Source organism: Hemitrygon akajei, chromosome 10 (genome assembly GCF_048418815.1).
Source record: "Hemitrygon akajei chromosome 10, sHemAka1.3, whole genome shotgun sequence".
NCBI lineage: Eukaryota > Metazoa > Chordata > Chondrichthyes > Myliobatiformes > Dasyatidae > Hemitrygon > Hemitrygon akajei.
In genome coordinates this window covers 37915019-37932381 of record NC_133133.1, presented here as the reverse complement: position 1 = coordinate 37932381, position 17363 = coordinate 37915019, and the positions used below count along the sequence as shown (strand labels likewise).

At 38.8% G+C, this 17363-nt stretch overlaps 1 protein-coding gene across 5 annotated transcripts in view; it reads left to right on the top strand.

Moving 5' to 3' along the window:
- Positions 1–17363, top strand: part of arhgef9a (Cdc42 guanine nucleotide exchange factor (GEF) 9a) — a 261197-nt gene that overhangs the window by 79077 nt on the left and 164757 nt on the right. The window contains exon 1 of one of the 5 annotated variants that reach the window (XM_073058047.1): positions 760–896. The exons of 1 other annotated variant lie outside the window; for it this stretch is intronic. In XM_073058047.1, the coding sequence (XP_072914148.1) occupies positions 888–896 (9 nt within the window). In that variant the 5' untranslated portion in view covers positions 760–887. Of the gene's footprint in view, positions 1–759; positions 949–1932; positions 2046–17363 lie in introns of those variants that run through there. 3 more of the 5 variants (XM_073058048.1, XM_073058045.1, XM_073058046.1) reach the window with 3 other exon arrangements.

Genomic DNA, 17363 nt, shown 5'->3' with positions numbered 1-17363 from the left:
ATAATTTTGTAGACAGTGAATCAAACCTCAGACCTTCGGGTCTGCTTCACTCAGTTGCAGCCTGCTTTACTAATTGGGTTACCTCGGGAACTTATAGCGCTTGCACAGCAAGCGAAAACAGATACGTCGATCTTCCTCAAGGAAATGTTCTGGTAATATATTGCTCCACAAGATAATGGGACTTCAAGAGTTAACTTGGTGATGATTGGTTGCATTCTGAACGCAAGTGAATGCACTAAGATGCATTCCATTTTTACCCATATTGTTAAATTTTCCCAACAAACCCACCTCCTCTCTAATGCTGTCGGATATGTGACGACTAAATATTAATGACATTACCTTTTCATACATGATTGGCAGTTGCATTCCTGCTTACTTGGTCGCTGAGTGATTAGCATGCGACGCCCGCCTCAGCTGTTTCCTCACACTGTGAGATACTGCTAACGGGGCTGTTATTCAGAAACTGGCGCTCTCTCTCTTTTTTATCTACATAGAGTGTGACGTGTAATCTCTGCCGAATGGGTTTTTGCAAAGAATTTAGTGCAAGTGAAGCACTTGAGACTGAAGCTGCAATCAGCTGGAATGGAATGAATTAGAAAGGGAAGAAGAGATCTCATCTGGCATGGTGGATCTGCTGGACAATTTTAGTTCAGAGCCCAGGTTGACACCACAGAGTCTGCCAGACCCGCATCTTGAGTACTACAGTCTCCTGCATTGCACCATGACCTTGGATATACAGACCATTGTTGTATTTGCCATTATCGTAGTGTTGGTGCTGGTGAATGTAATTTTAATGTTCCTGCTCGGCACACGTTAATGGATGACTCTTGAGCTATTGGGTGATACAGCGCTTCAGAGGCACAGCTACAGTATGGCCCTGCAGTGATATGAATGACGTTGGTATATTATCTACCTAATCTTTTGTCGTGTCTTGTCTTTAATATGCCTGTAAGTCTAGTTATTTGTTGGGAAGATCTTGTGTATTTTTACATAAAAGTAGTAAAGCGCTTCAGGGAGTTTTCCCCCCCCAGTATTAGAATCTGCGCTCTGTAGAATTTTCTAGCAAATAATTATTGATGCTCTTTGGATTGCTGAAAGCTGGTGTGAGTGAGAGAGAGAGATAGAGGAAAGTGTGCGTGTGTATGAGTGCAGTTTATTAGCAGTTTTGGCTGAAGGATATCATTGCGGGCGTTAAGACGTGAAGACAAATACACAGAACATCCTCAATAAATATTTTCTGTAAAACTGACAATATTACTTGCACCAATTAATTTACTGGTGGATCGGTCTTCTAAACAGCGTATTTCAATGTGGTCAGCATTCTCTTTTTAAATAAATTGTTATCTGTAAAGGAATTGATATTTTTGGAGTGTATTTTATATGTAATAAGGTAGATTTGTTTATGTTGTGAATCCCGGGGAAATCTCAGGTTGCAAATGTTGGCCTTATCTCTTGTGCAGAGTGGATGAAGGATTTATATTTCAGGCCTGAGAGAGTTAATAAACCCATCCTAGATTAAGACAAACCCCGAGGTAAATTTGTTCTTGCAGACTTAATCAAATGATTTCAGTTGATGCTATTTTTGTAAAACAGCATGACACAGCTTTGTTCCATCTATTGTTGGTTATTTTTGTAACTATGGAAAAAAATCAGACCTAATTTTGTACAATTTCTTTTGTATTTTGACTAAATTATTCCAGTAGAATTTGTAATGATCTGCATTTTCTTTCAGCCATTTTTAATGCTTAGCCTGCAAATGATATTCAACAATTTTATTTCTAATTCCACTTTTTTTTAATGAATACGGGGCGGCAAATTATGTGCAGGCTTTTTGTAACCCACCCCCATACTTAATTTACCTCCCACCACTAACAAGCACCACATACATAATTCACCTTCTGGGCTATTAGTGGGGTCATGAGATGTGTTTTAAAAATACCATCTAGTCAGCACACGGAGGAGGTCCGGTCATCATGATTCATGAGATCTGAAAAGAAATGTCAAGAAGCAAAGTCAGGCCTGTGCATTGCTGTCTTTTAACCAAGGTAAATGATAGTAGTGATAAGTCTTGGCAAAATTAGTTATTAACAAAATAATTTGCGAACTAATTAAATCTCACTGTAATTTGTAGGCTTTGCTGATTTTTCAAGATGGGAATTTTTAAAATACAGTTATTGATTGGAAATTAGGAAATTAATTGTATTTCTGTCTATCATGACAAAATAACTTATCTGGATTTTCTTAGTGTAAGCAATATTTGGACAAACATACAAGAAGAAGAAATTTCCTTTTTTTTCCCCCTCTCCATAATCACTTTTTCCCCCCCTTTTCAGTGGCAGTTTGCCTCCTCACACTTCTTATTCTGGACTGGTGGGTGCGTCACTCTGGCTGTAAGTTGCTCCCTGAAACATTTTTGAATCAGTTTTGCAATCAGCCAATCGGAGACCTGGAGGTCTGGCTCAAGCCCATTGTCCTCTTCCAAAAACGGGGCTTTCTATTTCCCATGGAGTGTTCTGTCCAGCAGTCTAACGTTAATAGGCAGAAATGATCTGGATGAGGGAAATGATTGTGGGTTTAAAACTCAGTTTCTAGCTGTAAAATGTGAAATATTTAACCCCTGCTGCATTCAATCAGTTTTTATTTTGGTAAAATTTGAGGTCTGTAAAACCTACTGATAGTGATTGTTTCAAACACTTAAGTTGCATCATTATTTTTCTCTTCTGTTTTAATGCAATTATTAATCTGTTAATTTTAAATGGACTGTTGCTTGCCGGAAATAAAATAATCTAAAATAATAATAATATGATATTTACACTGAGGAAGAAATTAAATTTGAAGAGAAATATTTCCTACTTTTCTTCCTGATAATTTCCAAGACACCACTCCTCTGTTCCTGATGATTTTTCGGTTGCTAAGCTACAGATCAGTCATCTTGATCATCTTCTGGTATCATATGTCAGTGACCGTTCTCCATGTATATAGAAATGGATGCCTCTTCATGTGAAGTTGAGAAATGGCTGCTGATTATTGAAAGGGCTTAACTAATTTTTTATTGATTTAAGTGATTGTGAATATTGGGGGGGTATCAGTTTGTGATGCCATTTTTGGATCTAATCCATTGAAAATCTATGTACCTCATTCATTCTTAGTAAAGTTATGTTGCAACAGCGACATCAGTACTTATGTAAGTAGTGACTGAGAACTAATTTGTTTTCTGTTAACATTGCAACCCTACTAAAAATTGTAGCATCCCGTTTCTGCTTCAGCAGATAGCACTTAAAATCCTCCAAGATCTCTGAACTCATCTAATTCCAAGATTTTGAGCATGTCTTATTATTCTATCAGTACTTTCTGAGGCTCCTTGAATTCCCTCCCTAATTTCCCCTAATGGTCCCTCGTTTAAACCCCTTCATATGACTGACTTCATTGAAGATCCTTCAGGTTATTTGTCCATTCTTTCTCCCTTGTTAGTGCTCAGCCTGGTTGTGTGTTTTATTAGCCTTCAGGATATTTTGACATGTGAAGGATACTATATAAATCAAATTGTGTTTTTGATAGCATTTAATTCAACACAGACTGAGAAGAAGCCTGGATCTTCCCTGATACGGCCAGCTTTGCTACTCGTTGTCTTAATGAGTGTTCTATTACTAATGTATTCTGATAATAGCATCTACTCAAGATGATTTGAAATTAGGAAACCAATAGTGTTTGTAACAATATGAACCTCCTTAATTCGAAATTCCTGCTCTGTAAATGAGAAAGCCTACACATTTTTATTAACTTTATTGCATTTGATGTTTGTAAACTGGGTTTCAGTATTATTAAGTTGTCTATTAAATACACTATCTCAGATAAAGCGGAAGGTAGATTCTCGTCTGATTTGTGTTTTGCAGCGATCAGCAGCTGAACACAATTAATACTTTTGGTGTGATTTTTGGATCTTGTCACATACATTTTATTTTCAGAACATCCTAAGAGTTGCAGCATTACAGTTTTCCTAATTTACCATGTCATCCTTTTAAATGAAAAAAGGAAAACACTGAAAATAATCAGCAGATCAGAGACAGTTTCTGTGCAAAGGGAACAAGCTTGTTTTAATTTCAATGGAGAACTCAAAGGGATGTCTGATATGTTCAGACTAAGATTGGTATCGGTGTTAGCTAAGAGGGAGGGAAGGTTTATGAATCTTTGTACTTGGAAAAATTAAATTAATTTGGCAGGTGGATGGGTGTTGATGTGGAAAGCATAATAACAGTGCAGTAACTTCATAATTTTGAGGTGATAATCCGTACTCGTAGCTCATCAGACTTACTTGTGAGACAGAGGAATGTAGAGGAAAAATTGACATTAAGCGGGCAGAGGAGACTGAGGCAGGATAGAGGATGTGGGGGTTAACTGAATACAAGGAGCTTTGCTCACAGGTATTCTGATGAGCTCAGTGTTTGCATCGGTACCTGGATATTTGATGTTAGTGCAACCACAGAAATGCGGTTTAGGGAAGGACAGGTCTATGCGCTTAATGTTGCAGTTGTCTCAGAAATGACACATAGGATTGTCAAAGCGGAGGGTAGTCACACTACTGATTAATGAGAACATGACATTGCCTAGAGAGAATATCTTGGAGGGATTGCCTCTTCAGTATTCATATGGGCAGAACTTAGGAATAAGAGAATGGCAATAACTTTGCTGGACTTCACTAGACATCCCAATGGCTAGCAGACATTTAAGGAACACGTGTCGTCATATTGCAGAAAGTTGCAAGGACAATAGTAGGGGATTTTAACTTCCCAGTATTGACAGGGATTGTATTAGTGCAAGGGGCTTACATGGGACAGAACTTGTTAAATGCATGCAAGAACATTTGTGAAAACAATATGTAGAAAGAATCTGACTAGAGATGGGCCAGTACTTGAAGTTACCTTGAGTGAAATTGGGAAGGTAGTGGAATGTCAGCAGAGGAACTGCTTGGGAACAGTTATCATAACTCTCCAGGTTTGAAGGTTGGAAAAGGATGTGGTTAGTTCTTAAGCTAAGGCATTGAAATGGGGGATGGCTAATTTCAGTTGTGTAAGAGCGAACATGGCAAATGTAGATTGAAAGCTGATCCTTGGGGAGAAGAATGGGCTTTAAGAAAAAATGAGTAAGAATTCAGTGCCAGCTTATTCCAGTAGGGGTGAAAGGCAGAGATGGTGAAGTTAGAGAACCTTGGATGAAGTTGAATGTTTTATTGGTGTCAAAAATTGAAACCATTTGGCATATATAGGCAAATAGTGTCAATGGAGCCTCCAGAAGTATATAGAGTTTTGGAATTAAGATTCAGCAGAGTCCCAGATAAAATTATACCAGGAGCAAAAGGACAGCCAAGAAAAGAATGGGTTTCCTTAGGCACCAAAAGAATAATCCATGTGTGGAACGAGGGCAGAGTCCTAAATGGATGCTTCTCATCTGTATTCATGAAAGTGAAGGGAATGGAATACAAGCTCAAGGAGGAATATGTGATTAATTGGAGCAGGTCAAGACTAAGAAGTAGAATGTTGTAGATGATATGGGACATATAAAGGTCAATATAGATGCCCAGGATCGTATGAGATCTATCCCAGATTGCTATAGAATGCAAGGCAGGAGATAACTGAGACCTTGTTGGAGATTTTTGCATCTTTCTTAGCCATAGCTGAAATGCTAGAAGACTGGAATAGCACTAATGTTCCTTTATTTAAGAAGGGCAGCAAAGATGTCCATGGTTCTCTGAAAGTTGCAATACAGGCAGATAGGGTGAAGCAGAAGACATACAGTATTTTTGCTTTGATTGGTTTGGGCATAGAATATAAAATTTGGAATGCTATGTTGTAATTTTGGAAAGCATTGATTAGACCACTTATTTTAGCTATGAAAAAGATCTGGTTGAACTGGTGAGAGTGCAGTGGAGATTTGCCAGGATATTGCCTGGATTACAGGGCTTTAGTTAGAGGGAAATATTAGGTAGGCTAGGCTTGGTTTCCCTGAAGTGAAAGAAGCTGCAAGCAGACCTAATAGATGTCAAATTATAAGAGACATTGATGAGGTAGATAGTCAGAACTTTTTCCCATGAGAGGGATATTAAAAATATGAGGACCAAGGTTTAGTGGGAGAGAAAGGAGTTTTAAAGGTGATTTGAGAATAAAATGTTTTGCATGGAAAATGGTTAATATATGAAATTCATTGTTACACAAAGTGGTAGAGTCAGATATAATTGCTATATTTAAGGAACATTTAAACAAGCTCCCAAGTAGGTAAGGTATAGAAGGATACTGAGCTGTTATTGGCAAATGGGGTTAGTGTAGATGGGTAAATGTTCAGCGTGGATTTGGGCCTATATCTGTACTGTATGACTCTTTAAGCCTCTAATTGCAGGTGATCTGCTGGAGAAGAAGTAAATAGCAAAATGAATGAGATCAGAGATGAGATAAAAGCAAAATAGAAATCAGTGCTGGAACTCTGAGATACAGAAGTCAACAACTAAAGAACATTCTAGGAAAACTCCCTATGTTAAGCAGCATTTTTGACTTCAGAAAGACAGATGGTCGAAATGGGTTTGGAGCTATGACAGGGTAAAGCTCTTTCTCATTAAAGAGAAAGAGTATAAAAAATTAAATGGATATCTGCACACTTATGAGGAGACAGCATAAGCTTCTACCAAGGTCACGTTTAGTTGAACAGAACTTTTCAGACTGAGGCTTGTTGACAATAGATATAAATATAAAATTTTAATGTTGATTAGAGATTCCGCATCAGTTAGACTTGTCCTCTACTTGTTAATTCTCTGGCTATGATTGACTGGATAAGTAAGGGGTCAGGCAAGTGTGGTTCCATACAGCTAGATGCTGACCCCCATGCCTTGTGTTGTACCTGCTGGAAAAACAAGCTTGCAAGAGGTGCCATGGTCCTTAACCGATGAGATGTACAGCAGAGAAAGAATGAGTGGGAATGAAGAAAAGGGATTACTAGAGGCAAATTAGTTACAGAAAAAAAATTGAGGCAACTTTAAAATTGGTTTAAAAGAGAAGGAAAAGACATACAGCAAGCAAATGTAATGAAAAATTAAATGTGTGCAGTTCAAAAAAAATCTTCATCATCAAAGTACTCCAAGCACGAGGAAGATTTGTACCTATTTGAATTTGTTTTCACCTCTCACCTGGGTGACACTTCCAACAGTGCAGAACTCCCTCAGTGCTCTGCTACCGAGTGAACATGGAGTTTCCTGCTCTCTGCCTGGAGTAGGTCCTGAACCTAGAACCGTCTGATGCAGACAAGCCCGCTCCCAGATGTGCCAAAGCTGACTTTTTTTTTTTGCAAACAGATACGCATGCTATTAACTTCCAGTGCAAACCCCTCACAATGACTTAACTGGGTAATTAGTTAAGTTCATCAATTTATTTAAAAAAATTTTTAGGGAGGAGGAGGAGGCTGAAAACAAATAGTACACTGGATCAATCAGCGTGCTGGAGATTCAGAATTCATGAACTTAATTATTTTACACATAACTTGTACTGTGTGCATCCTTATTGCACGTTATTTTAAAACAATATATATAGTTCGACACTGTAATGTAGTTTGGATAGAGCCACTACCATCATCAATAACACTGTCATGTCAGGAACAGAGAAACTTGTTCAGTTGATACCTGACCATCAGTGGCATGGGTATATAAACTACTTTGGCCTTGTAGGATTTGTGATTCCATGAAATGGGTATGTATGAAAGCAATTAATTTTTGCCTGTTATTCTATCTTTGGCCAAAAACTGACTAGTATTGACTCAGTTGCCAAAAAATGGGAATCAGATTCAGATTTAATATGTCATGAAATTTGTTGCTTTGCAGCAGCAGTACATTACAATAGATAATAATAAAAAGCCATAAATTACAGTAAGAAAAATATATTAAAAATCTTAAATTAGATCGATAGTGCAAAAAGAAACCAAAAAATATTGGATTTGTTGTCCATTCAGAAATCCGATGGCGGAGGGGAAGAAGCTGTTCCTGAAATGTCTTCAGGCTCCTGTACCTCCTCACTGAGGGTAGCAATGAGAAGAGGGCATGTCCTAAGTGATGGGGGTCCTTAATGACAGATGCCATGTTTTTTACTAGGTACTTTTACTTACTGAGATGATACTAGGCGATAAGCATCTTCCCAGTGGAGTGGAGATTGGGCGGGGGAGAGTTTAAGCTGGTAAAGCTTAAAGGTGCAGATAATAGGGACACAAGCCATTTTTAATCTAGAAATTGAATGATACTATAGACAATTACAAGATTAGCATAATGATAATTAGTTCTAATTTTCCCATATATGTACTATATGGATATATATTTCAATAGAAATTAACTCCATGAATTTTCAATATGCTACGCAGCCAGAATTGTTAATACCATGGAAAATTGAAAGGTGAGATATATAATCACAAGAAATAAAGTGGATCACAATCCTTTTAAAACAAACTTTGCACCAATGAGATGTGAAGGAAAAAAGTCAGGTGTTCAGAGCAAGATGAAGTCCTGTACCAAATATGTGACATTGTAGAATTCTATCTGCAGTGCCTATACATAATTTAAAAAGCACATTATTTGTTGATTTATCTTATTTAGTATTATGTTAGGAAACAGCCCTCTAAGCACATGTAACTGAATAAAAAATCAGGAACAAAAGATATTTCTGTAATAAGCCAGTATGCAATGGGAATGTACTTACAGATAATCTGGGGAAAACAGTTTTAAAAATAACCTTCAAATGTGAGCAGTGTAAACGTTTGAAGAGGGAAAATATTTGAAGGGGGAAACCTGCTCTTTGAAAGAGATGCTGACAGACTACAGCATCATGTGCTGCACCATTTTGTGATTCCAGAGTTGTTCTATTGTGCATAAGTGTAACATGAAAACTGCCTCATCTGTATTTAATGATACATTTAACTTGAAGCTGCTGTTTTTCTAGTCTTTAATTGAATCACTTTTTGAATAGATTATTTTGGGCTTTCTGAAATGTAAAACAGATGAGTCTTCCCATTAATTTGTTTTTGGTTCTAATTAAACAAATATATTAAATAATATTTTCTTCACAAGTTACTGGAAAGAAATCTTCTAGCCACTGGTAATTTATTCACATAGCCATTCTTCAGAGTAAGGTTTTATGAAATGTTATGGCAAGTGCCCAAATTTATATACAGTAATAATCCTATGCTAGTTTACCCTAGTCCTGCTGCTCTTCCATAATAAATCAGGAATAAATCAGATGCAAGGCCTGATGTATAAAATCAGCTTTTAACATCAGTATAATCTATTTATTAATAGGGAAATTAAGGTTCCTTCCTTTTGTACCTATTTCTTAACGGAAGCAAATTTATGAGCTTAATATTTATCAATTAAAGACATACGATTCTAGATATTAATCCACACAGCAACTATTTCTCAGGAGCTGAACAAATCATGCTTCCATTATGATAGCTGGGAAGTATTGTAGACCCATAGGGTCTCTGCAGCCGTTTGTGCTAATGAATTCCACAGATTCACCATGCTAGAAATTTCTCCTCATCTCTGTTCTAAAGGGATGTCCTTCCATTCAGAAGTTGTGCTCTCTGGTCCTAAAAACTCCCACTATTGGAAACATTCTCTCCAGGTTCACTTAGTGCAGGCTTTTCAATATCTGATGGGTTTCAATGAGAATCCCCCTCATTCATCTAAACTCCACTGAGTGCAGGCCCAGACCATCGAACCATTCTCCTATATTAAACTTTTCATTCCCGCAATCATTTTTATGAATATCCTCTTGATCCTCTCCAACACCAGTACATATCTAAGAGATATGGAGCCCAGAACTGCTCATAATACTCCAATTGTGGCTTGACCAATGCCTTATAAAGCCTCAGCATTACGTCCTTGTTTTATATTCTAGTCCTCCGGAAATGAATGCTAAACGTACACCGCTTGCGACACTGATAAAGGAGAAAAAGGATGTCAACTGGGCCTACAATGGAATCTGAAATTCAGCATTTACATTCACATAGTGGTCCTAATGCCTACTCAAAACCCCATGCACTGTACTTAGCTTGCCTTATCGTAGCTAATAGCAAGCAGTCTTTGGCAGGAAATGCAGATCGACAAGTAATCCTTAAAGGAATCAATAAAGACCACAACTGCAAGGTAACTATTTGAAGCCTATTTGACCAATGTGATCGGTCACTACCCTAATATTCTACTGTCCACATTGAAACCAACTTTAAATGTACCCTGTCTCCACTGCCAATGGGCTGATCACCACAATTGTCTCTGCTCCATGCCAGCATCTTCCCTCAGTCGGCATTTCACTGCTCCCAGCTAACTCCACCGCCCTGCTTGAGGGATTATAGATAGTTGCATTGATTTTAGAGAAGAAATAATGCCTTCAACCATGCAATTCTTACTCATAGGACAACAGCATGTCACTAACTTCCTACTACACTGTTCAATCTTATCAGAAAAGCATTAAATAAAATCGATTGTTTCAATAGATATGATCAAAAATTAGCATCACCAGTGATGTGCAGTAATTTGCACACTAATTGTAAACATCTGGAACCCTTTTCCATTCTCATATTTATTTATAGATACACAATTTATTCACCGTCATTCATTAGACAATCTGAAAACTAGTCATGGATTCTCACATAGAATAGTACAGACCCTTTTAACTTATTCCAAGGCCAGTCTAACCCTTCTCTCCCATGTAGACCTTCATTATTTTTCTTTCATTCATGTACATATCTAAGAGTCTCTAAATGTCTAATGCTCCATATACCCATCACTCTGTGTTTAAAAAAAAAAAGCACCTATCTCTGACATCCTCCTTTACTTTCCTCCAATCATCTTAAAATTGTATCTTCTTGTAGGAGCCATCTCAGCCCCGGAAAAAGTTGCTGGTTGTCCACTCTATCTTTTCTTCTTACTTTCTCATAGGTACACCTCCATCACTTCTTAGCCTCATTTGCTCCAAAGAGAAAATCCCTAGCTCACTCAACCTGTCCTCATAAGGCATGCTCTGCAATCAGGGCAAAACCCTGGTAAATCTCCTCTGCACCCTCCTAAAGCTTCCACGTCATTCCTATCATGAGCTGACCAGAAATGAACACAATAACCCCAGTGTGGTCCAACCAGAGTTGTACTGAGCTGCAACTTTACTTCATGTTTCTTGAACTCAGACCCCTCACTAATGAAGGCAAATGCACCATACAATTCTTAAGCACACTCTCAACTTGTGTGGCAACTTTGAGGAATCTATGGTAGACCCCAAGATCCCTCTGTTCCTCCACACTGCTAAGAATCCTGCCATTAACCCTGAGTTCTGCCTTCAAATTCACCCTCCAAAGTGAATCACTTCACACTTTTTGGGGTTTAACTCCATCTGCTACTTGCCACTTTCCATCCTATCAATGTGCCACTGTAATCTGCAACAATCTTATACACTATTCATAACACCACCAAACTTCATGAACGTCAACTACAAATTCACCAGTCCATCCTACTTCCTCATCCAAGTCAATTATAAAAATCATAAAGAGCAGGAGTCCCAGACCAGATTCCTACAGAGCACCACTGGTCACCGACCTCCAGACAGAATACATTCCCTCCACTACCATCCTCTGCTCTTTACGAGCAAGCCAGTTCTGATTCCACATATCCAAGTAATGTTGGATCCCATGCCTCCTAACTTTCTGAATGAGCGTACCATTATCAATCTTGTCCAATGCCTTACTAAAATCCAACTACGCCACATCCATTGCTCTACCTTCATTAACTTACTTCGTCATTTCCTTGAAGAATTCAATTAGGCTTGTGAAGCACCATCTGACCCTCACAAAGCCAAGCTGACTATTCCTAATTGTCCAAATGCTCATAACTCTTATCTCCAAGAATCCTCTCCAATAGTTGTCCACTACTAATGCAAGACTCAATGGTCTGTATTGCTGTTACCTTTCTGGAACAAAGGAATAACATTTGCTACTTTTAATCTTGTTTTACCCTTATTTACTTTTACTTTTACTCTTGTTTTATCCTGTGGCCTGTGAGAACATAAAGGTCATTGCTAAAGACACGGCTATCTCTTCTCTTGCTTTGCATAGCATCCTGGGCTGTATCCTCTCTGATCCCGGGGCACTTGTCTATCCTAATGTATGTCAAAAGTTCCAGCACATTTCCTTTCTTAACATCAACATGTTTATGCATATCGGCCTGTTCATACTGTCCTCACATTCATTAAGGTCCCTCATGTTGGTGAATACTCAAGCAATGTGTTCATTAAGGACCTCCCGTAGCTCCTCCAACTCCAGACACATGCATCCTCTTCTGTCCCTGATTGGTCCTACCCTTACTCTAGTGGTCCTTCTATTCTTCACATGCATGTAGAATGCCTTGGGGTTTCTCTTAAAACTACTCACAAAGGCCATCTCATGTCCCCTTCTAGCTCTCCTAAGTCCCTCCTTAAGCTCCTTCCTGGCTACCTTATAGCTCTCCTGAGTACTGTCTGATCCTTGCTTCCTAAACCTGAAGTAAGCTTCTTTCTTCCTCCTGACTAGATGTTCTACACCTCTTGTCAACCATTGTTCCTTCACCTTTCCCTGCCTGAATTGGACAAACCCACGCAAGTTGTCTCAGAACAACCTGCACATTTCCAATGCTCATTTCCCTGAGTACATCTGTTCCCAATTTATGCTCCCGAGTTCCTTCCAAATAGCATCATAATTCACCCTTCCCCAATTCAATACTTTTGCTCTTATCCCTATTCAAGATTGGTAAAGGTCAGGAAGATGTGGTCACTGTCTCTGAAATGCTTATGCACCAGGTTCTTTGCCTAGTACTAGGACCACTATGGCCTTTCCTCTTCATAAACCAGTTATGAATCAGCTTCATCATAGTTCAACCTACCACCTGCATCTGGAGATCCCACTTAAAGCATCCAACTACATCTGAAATGATTCAAGGGTTTCTGCTTTCATAGTTAACATGAAAAATTAATTCATTGGCATGGATTTTGTACTTCATAACAAATAGACTGTGGTAAATTGTGCCGGAAAGGTGAATCCTGCCCAGCTTCATGTTTGTGAGATTTGAGAATGATGGGGGAGAGGGTGTCAAGGAAAAATGGAGTTGAAACAAAAGATCAGATCAACTGTGATTTTATGGAATGGTGGAGCTGGCTGGGGGAGTTGTATGACCTGCTTCTGCTCCTGTCATATATTCTTATCAAATAAATTTTAGAACCTACATTGAGGATAAAATAGAAGCTGTAATATAAAAAAGGGAGAAAAATATATTTTTTACATTTAATCTGGTATAGAATTTTGAAATATTTATCAAAATAAAGTTCAACTTGTGTGCACAAAATTAGATTTTTGAACCCAGAAGTGGAAGGATCAATTAATACAATTTAAAATATAATTACACAGTTAGTTACAATTCATGCAGCAATACGACACCTTAAGGTCTCATAAACAAGAATTGTTGCTGAAAACCTGACATTCTTGCCCGTTGACGAATTTCTGCAGATTCTGTTCAGGAGAGCTGTAAACCAGTGCCCTGTATAGAGTTGTAACCATTCACTAAATGCTGTGGTTGGACTTCTTTATGCCTGCTCCAGATATTGCCGTAATTATTATGATAAATGCTGATAAGATCTGCGTCATTGTCATCACAAGCTCCAGGTCAGTGATTAATCACTGATTGTTTAAATAACTTGCTTATGTTGGCTTTGTGTCATAATTTGTTTACAGACTGCCCAGCCTCTTTGGCAGGGTGAAGTCCTGAGTCCCCCAGCTCAGTGCCTTGTGGCTGCACAGTGCAGTCCCAGTCTGGCCAACACCAGCGCTTATGGCCAGACTCTGCAATAAGCCATGAGGCAATACTGCCATGTTAGTAATCTACCCCAACCCAATTCAAGAGTGTACTGCCAGTAAAGCATGTCTCTCTAAGTATTGAACCCTCTCAGGTACCTGGGAACACATCCTGGGCACTGGACAAGCTACCACTGCGAAGAGTTTAATCACTATCAGATCATTTTAATGCTGTGGCTGAGGCTTGATGGGACAGGTTTGAGCAATAAGGTCTGACTACGATAAGCACACATTTTGGCAGCGTCAACAAACATTAGTGAACTAATTGTACATTTTAGAATATTTCAATACCATTTTCACATACGTATATTTATCAGTCAGTCACTAATGCCAAAATTAATTTGCAATTCTTCATAATCATTCACCTCAGTCAGTAACTGGATTCTGGTGATAAGTTGTATTTGGATGAGAGTGAGCCATGACGATTGAACCTGAGAGTATTAGCAGGATTTGCTCAGGTCTTCCAGGTGGCAGCTGTGTAAATGTGTTGCCAGTCATGGCTGTTTTGGAAGATACCTTGGCTAATACCATAACTGCACTGATTAATCCAACTAATATCTCACTATAATCAAGCAGAAATTAACCCAGACATGCTTGAGGTCAGTGGAGTAGAGCGTGAGCTTTAAAATATGACAACCAGTTGATATTTTCACATAAATGTGGAAGTGGTAAGAGGCAATACAGGAGAGGAGATGAAATTATTTTGTACATAAAAGCTTCATCAATCTGCATTTAAGGTTATTCTGAGGAAAAAGCTTTTCCAATTTCAATAATTTAACTGATTTCTTGGATAGCCATTAACTTAATATTTAAATAACTTACTCAACTCGTTAATGCAAATATCTAATCAGCCAATCGTGTGGCAGCAACTCAGTGCAAAATAACATGCAGAAATGGTCAAGAGGTTCAGTTGTTGTTCAGACCAAACATCAGAATGGGGAAGAAATGTGGTCTTAGTGACTTCGACTGTGGAGTGATTGCTGGTGCCAGACAGGATGGCTGAGTACCTTAGAATCTGTTGATCTCCTGGGATTTTCAAGCACAACAATCTCGAGAGTTTACAGAGAATGGTGCAAAAAGCATGCAGTGAGTGGCAATTCTGTGGGTGAAAATGGATTGTAAATGAGGGAGGTCAGAAGAGAGTGGCCACACTGCTTCAAGCTGAGAGGAAGGCAACAGTCACTCGAATAACAATGCGTTACAACAGTGGTGTGCAGAAGATCAGAAATGGATGAGCTACAGCAGCAGAAGACCATTGACATACAGACGTACTGGCAATGGCCATGTAATATGCAGCCACTGAGCATATGTCAAAATAAATCACAAACAGCTAAAGATAATGGATGAATTTGCTTCTGCTTATGTTTCCATCTTTGAATATTTCAGCCAGCCACAGTCCCATTGAGATACCCGTATCTTCCCCCAACTTGTATCCTCAGTGAGACTTAAATCATGGTGATGAAATCCAAGAATGAATTATCAGTGTAGAAGCTGCCATAGGAAGTTGGTGATAAGGACTGTTCAACCATAACTTTAATAAATGAAACATCACAGGAAGTGGATATAGAATTTTTTGCTTTGCTTTTTGCTTTAAATTAGGAGCTCAGGACGGCAATATCTTATGGCATATGTGTCCTTCCCCAGCTTGAAAATGTTGCCCTCCTAATTGTTGGGCAACATGTTTGTACATGCCAGTGGTTATTATAATGTTGATGTAGGCATCAGGAGTATCTGAGGTGCAAACAGCATATGATGATAAATATGCCAGCTGAGACTAAATTTGTTTATTTAGTGATATAATGTGGAATAGACCCTTCTGGCCCTTTGAGCTATGCCACCTCAGCAACCCCAACAACCCCAGTGAACCTTACCTAATCAAAGGACAATTTACAGTGACCAATTAACATACCCAGCAAGTCTTTGGACTGTGGGAGGAAACCGGGTAAAACCCACACAATCCGATGGTGCCAGAATTGAACATTGAAACTCCGCCATCCTGAGCTGTAATAATGTTGCACTGACCCCTATGCTACCATGCACCCAATGTCGGCATTGGAACTAAGCAGAAATGCTGGAAGAACACAGCCAGTGAAACAGCATCCGTGGAAAGAGAAAACAGCTAATGTTCCAGATCAGATCAATTACCCTTCCTTAATCCAGAACATCGGCAGATTTCTCTTTCTGTGTGAGCGGCGGAGTTAATTTGTTATTTCTGTTTTTGTTTCAGATTTCAGTGCCTACAGGTTGCTTTCCATTAATGGCAGTTGGATTTCTAATTGAGAATTATTGGTGGGATTGATGGTGGTGCTTGTACAATGGTTGGGATGAGTTGCTGGAAGATCAAGACCTGGAATGGGCCATGAGAAGGGATGCTGTTTGCCAGGTTGTCTGCCAGGAGGTCAGGCCCTTGTACTGCAGTGGTGTAAGATTTGCCTTGGAAGTCTCTAGTTGCTGTGGGGAGTCAGCGAGTTGGGGCTCAGGGGACCAGGTCTGCGATCTGTGTCTCAGGAGTGTTTGGAACCTCAGAAGCTGGTAGGGTCAGGAGAGGAGATTGCTAGGTGAGGGAATTGGATTCTTGTTGGGACATAGAAGTGTGGTGGGTACATGTGTGGGTGAGCATTGGTGATCAATGCTGGTCTTTCTTGGAACATCAGGGTCTAGTTTCCTTGATGATTCTGCACAGTGAATGGCATCACTTGAAGCACTTCTTGCATAGAAAAAGCAAATCAACCTGCCTGTTACAACTTCTAGAGTGGTGCAAGCTGACCCAAGTGTTCCATTGCACTTCAAGATGTCATTATCTGGTTATGTGATGCTAGAATAAACAGCAACATGCAATCAATTTCCAGACAACTGTTTGCACCTCAGTCTTTCCTTACTGCCACCCTGAGACTTTTAAAATTAAAGTTCCTTATTGCTTTGTGACTTATCTATTAAAAGATGAAGTGATTTCCAATGTTATTGTATGAATATTTAAATTGGTAAATTGGTTTATTATTGACTGAGGTACAGTGGAAAACATATCTTGTATACGGATTAATTTATTAATACCGTGCATTGAGGTAGAGCAAAGTAAAACAATAACAGAGTGCAGAATGTATGTGCTACTGCAGAGAGGAAAAGCAGTACAGGTAGACAGTGAGGTAGGTTGTAATATGTCTATATCAAACCCCTTATTGTTAGTTTAATAGAAGCATAAACAAAGTTACTGTATCTTGATTGGATTAAAACCTCTGCCAAAATTGCAGAGAAAGCAAGCTGGGACAAACATATTCAGTACTTGTATTAATCATTGCCAAATGGAGTTTCTATCCTTTAACCATCAGTCAGCACTTTAATCTGTAGTAGCATTTTATCTTAGTTTGTTAATACAAGTTTTTAAAATCAGCAATTATAAAGCTAGTCCACAATACAAGCAAAAGTGCCATCTTTTCTATACATTCAGGATAATTAGTCTTTGAATAATTCACTAA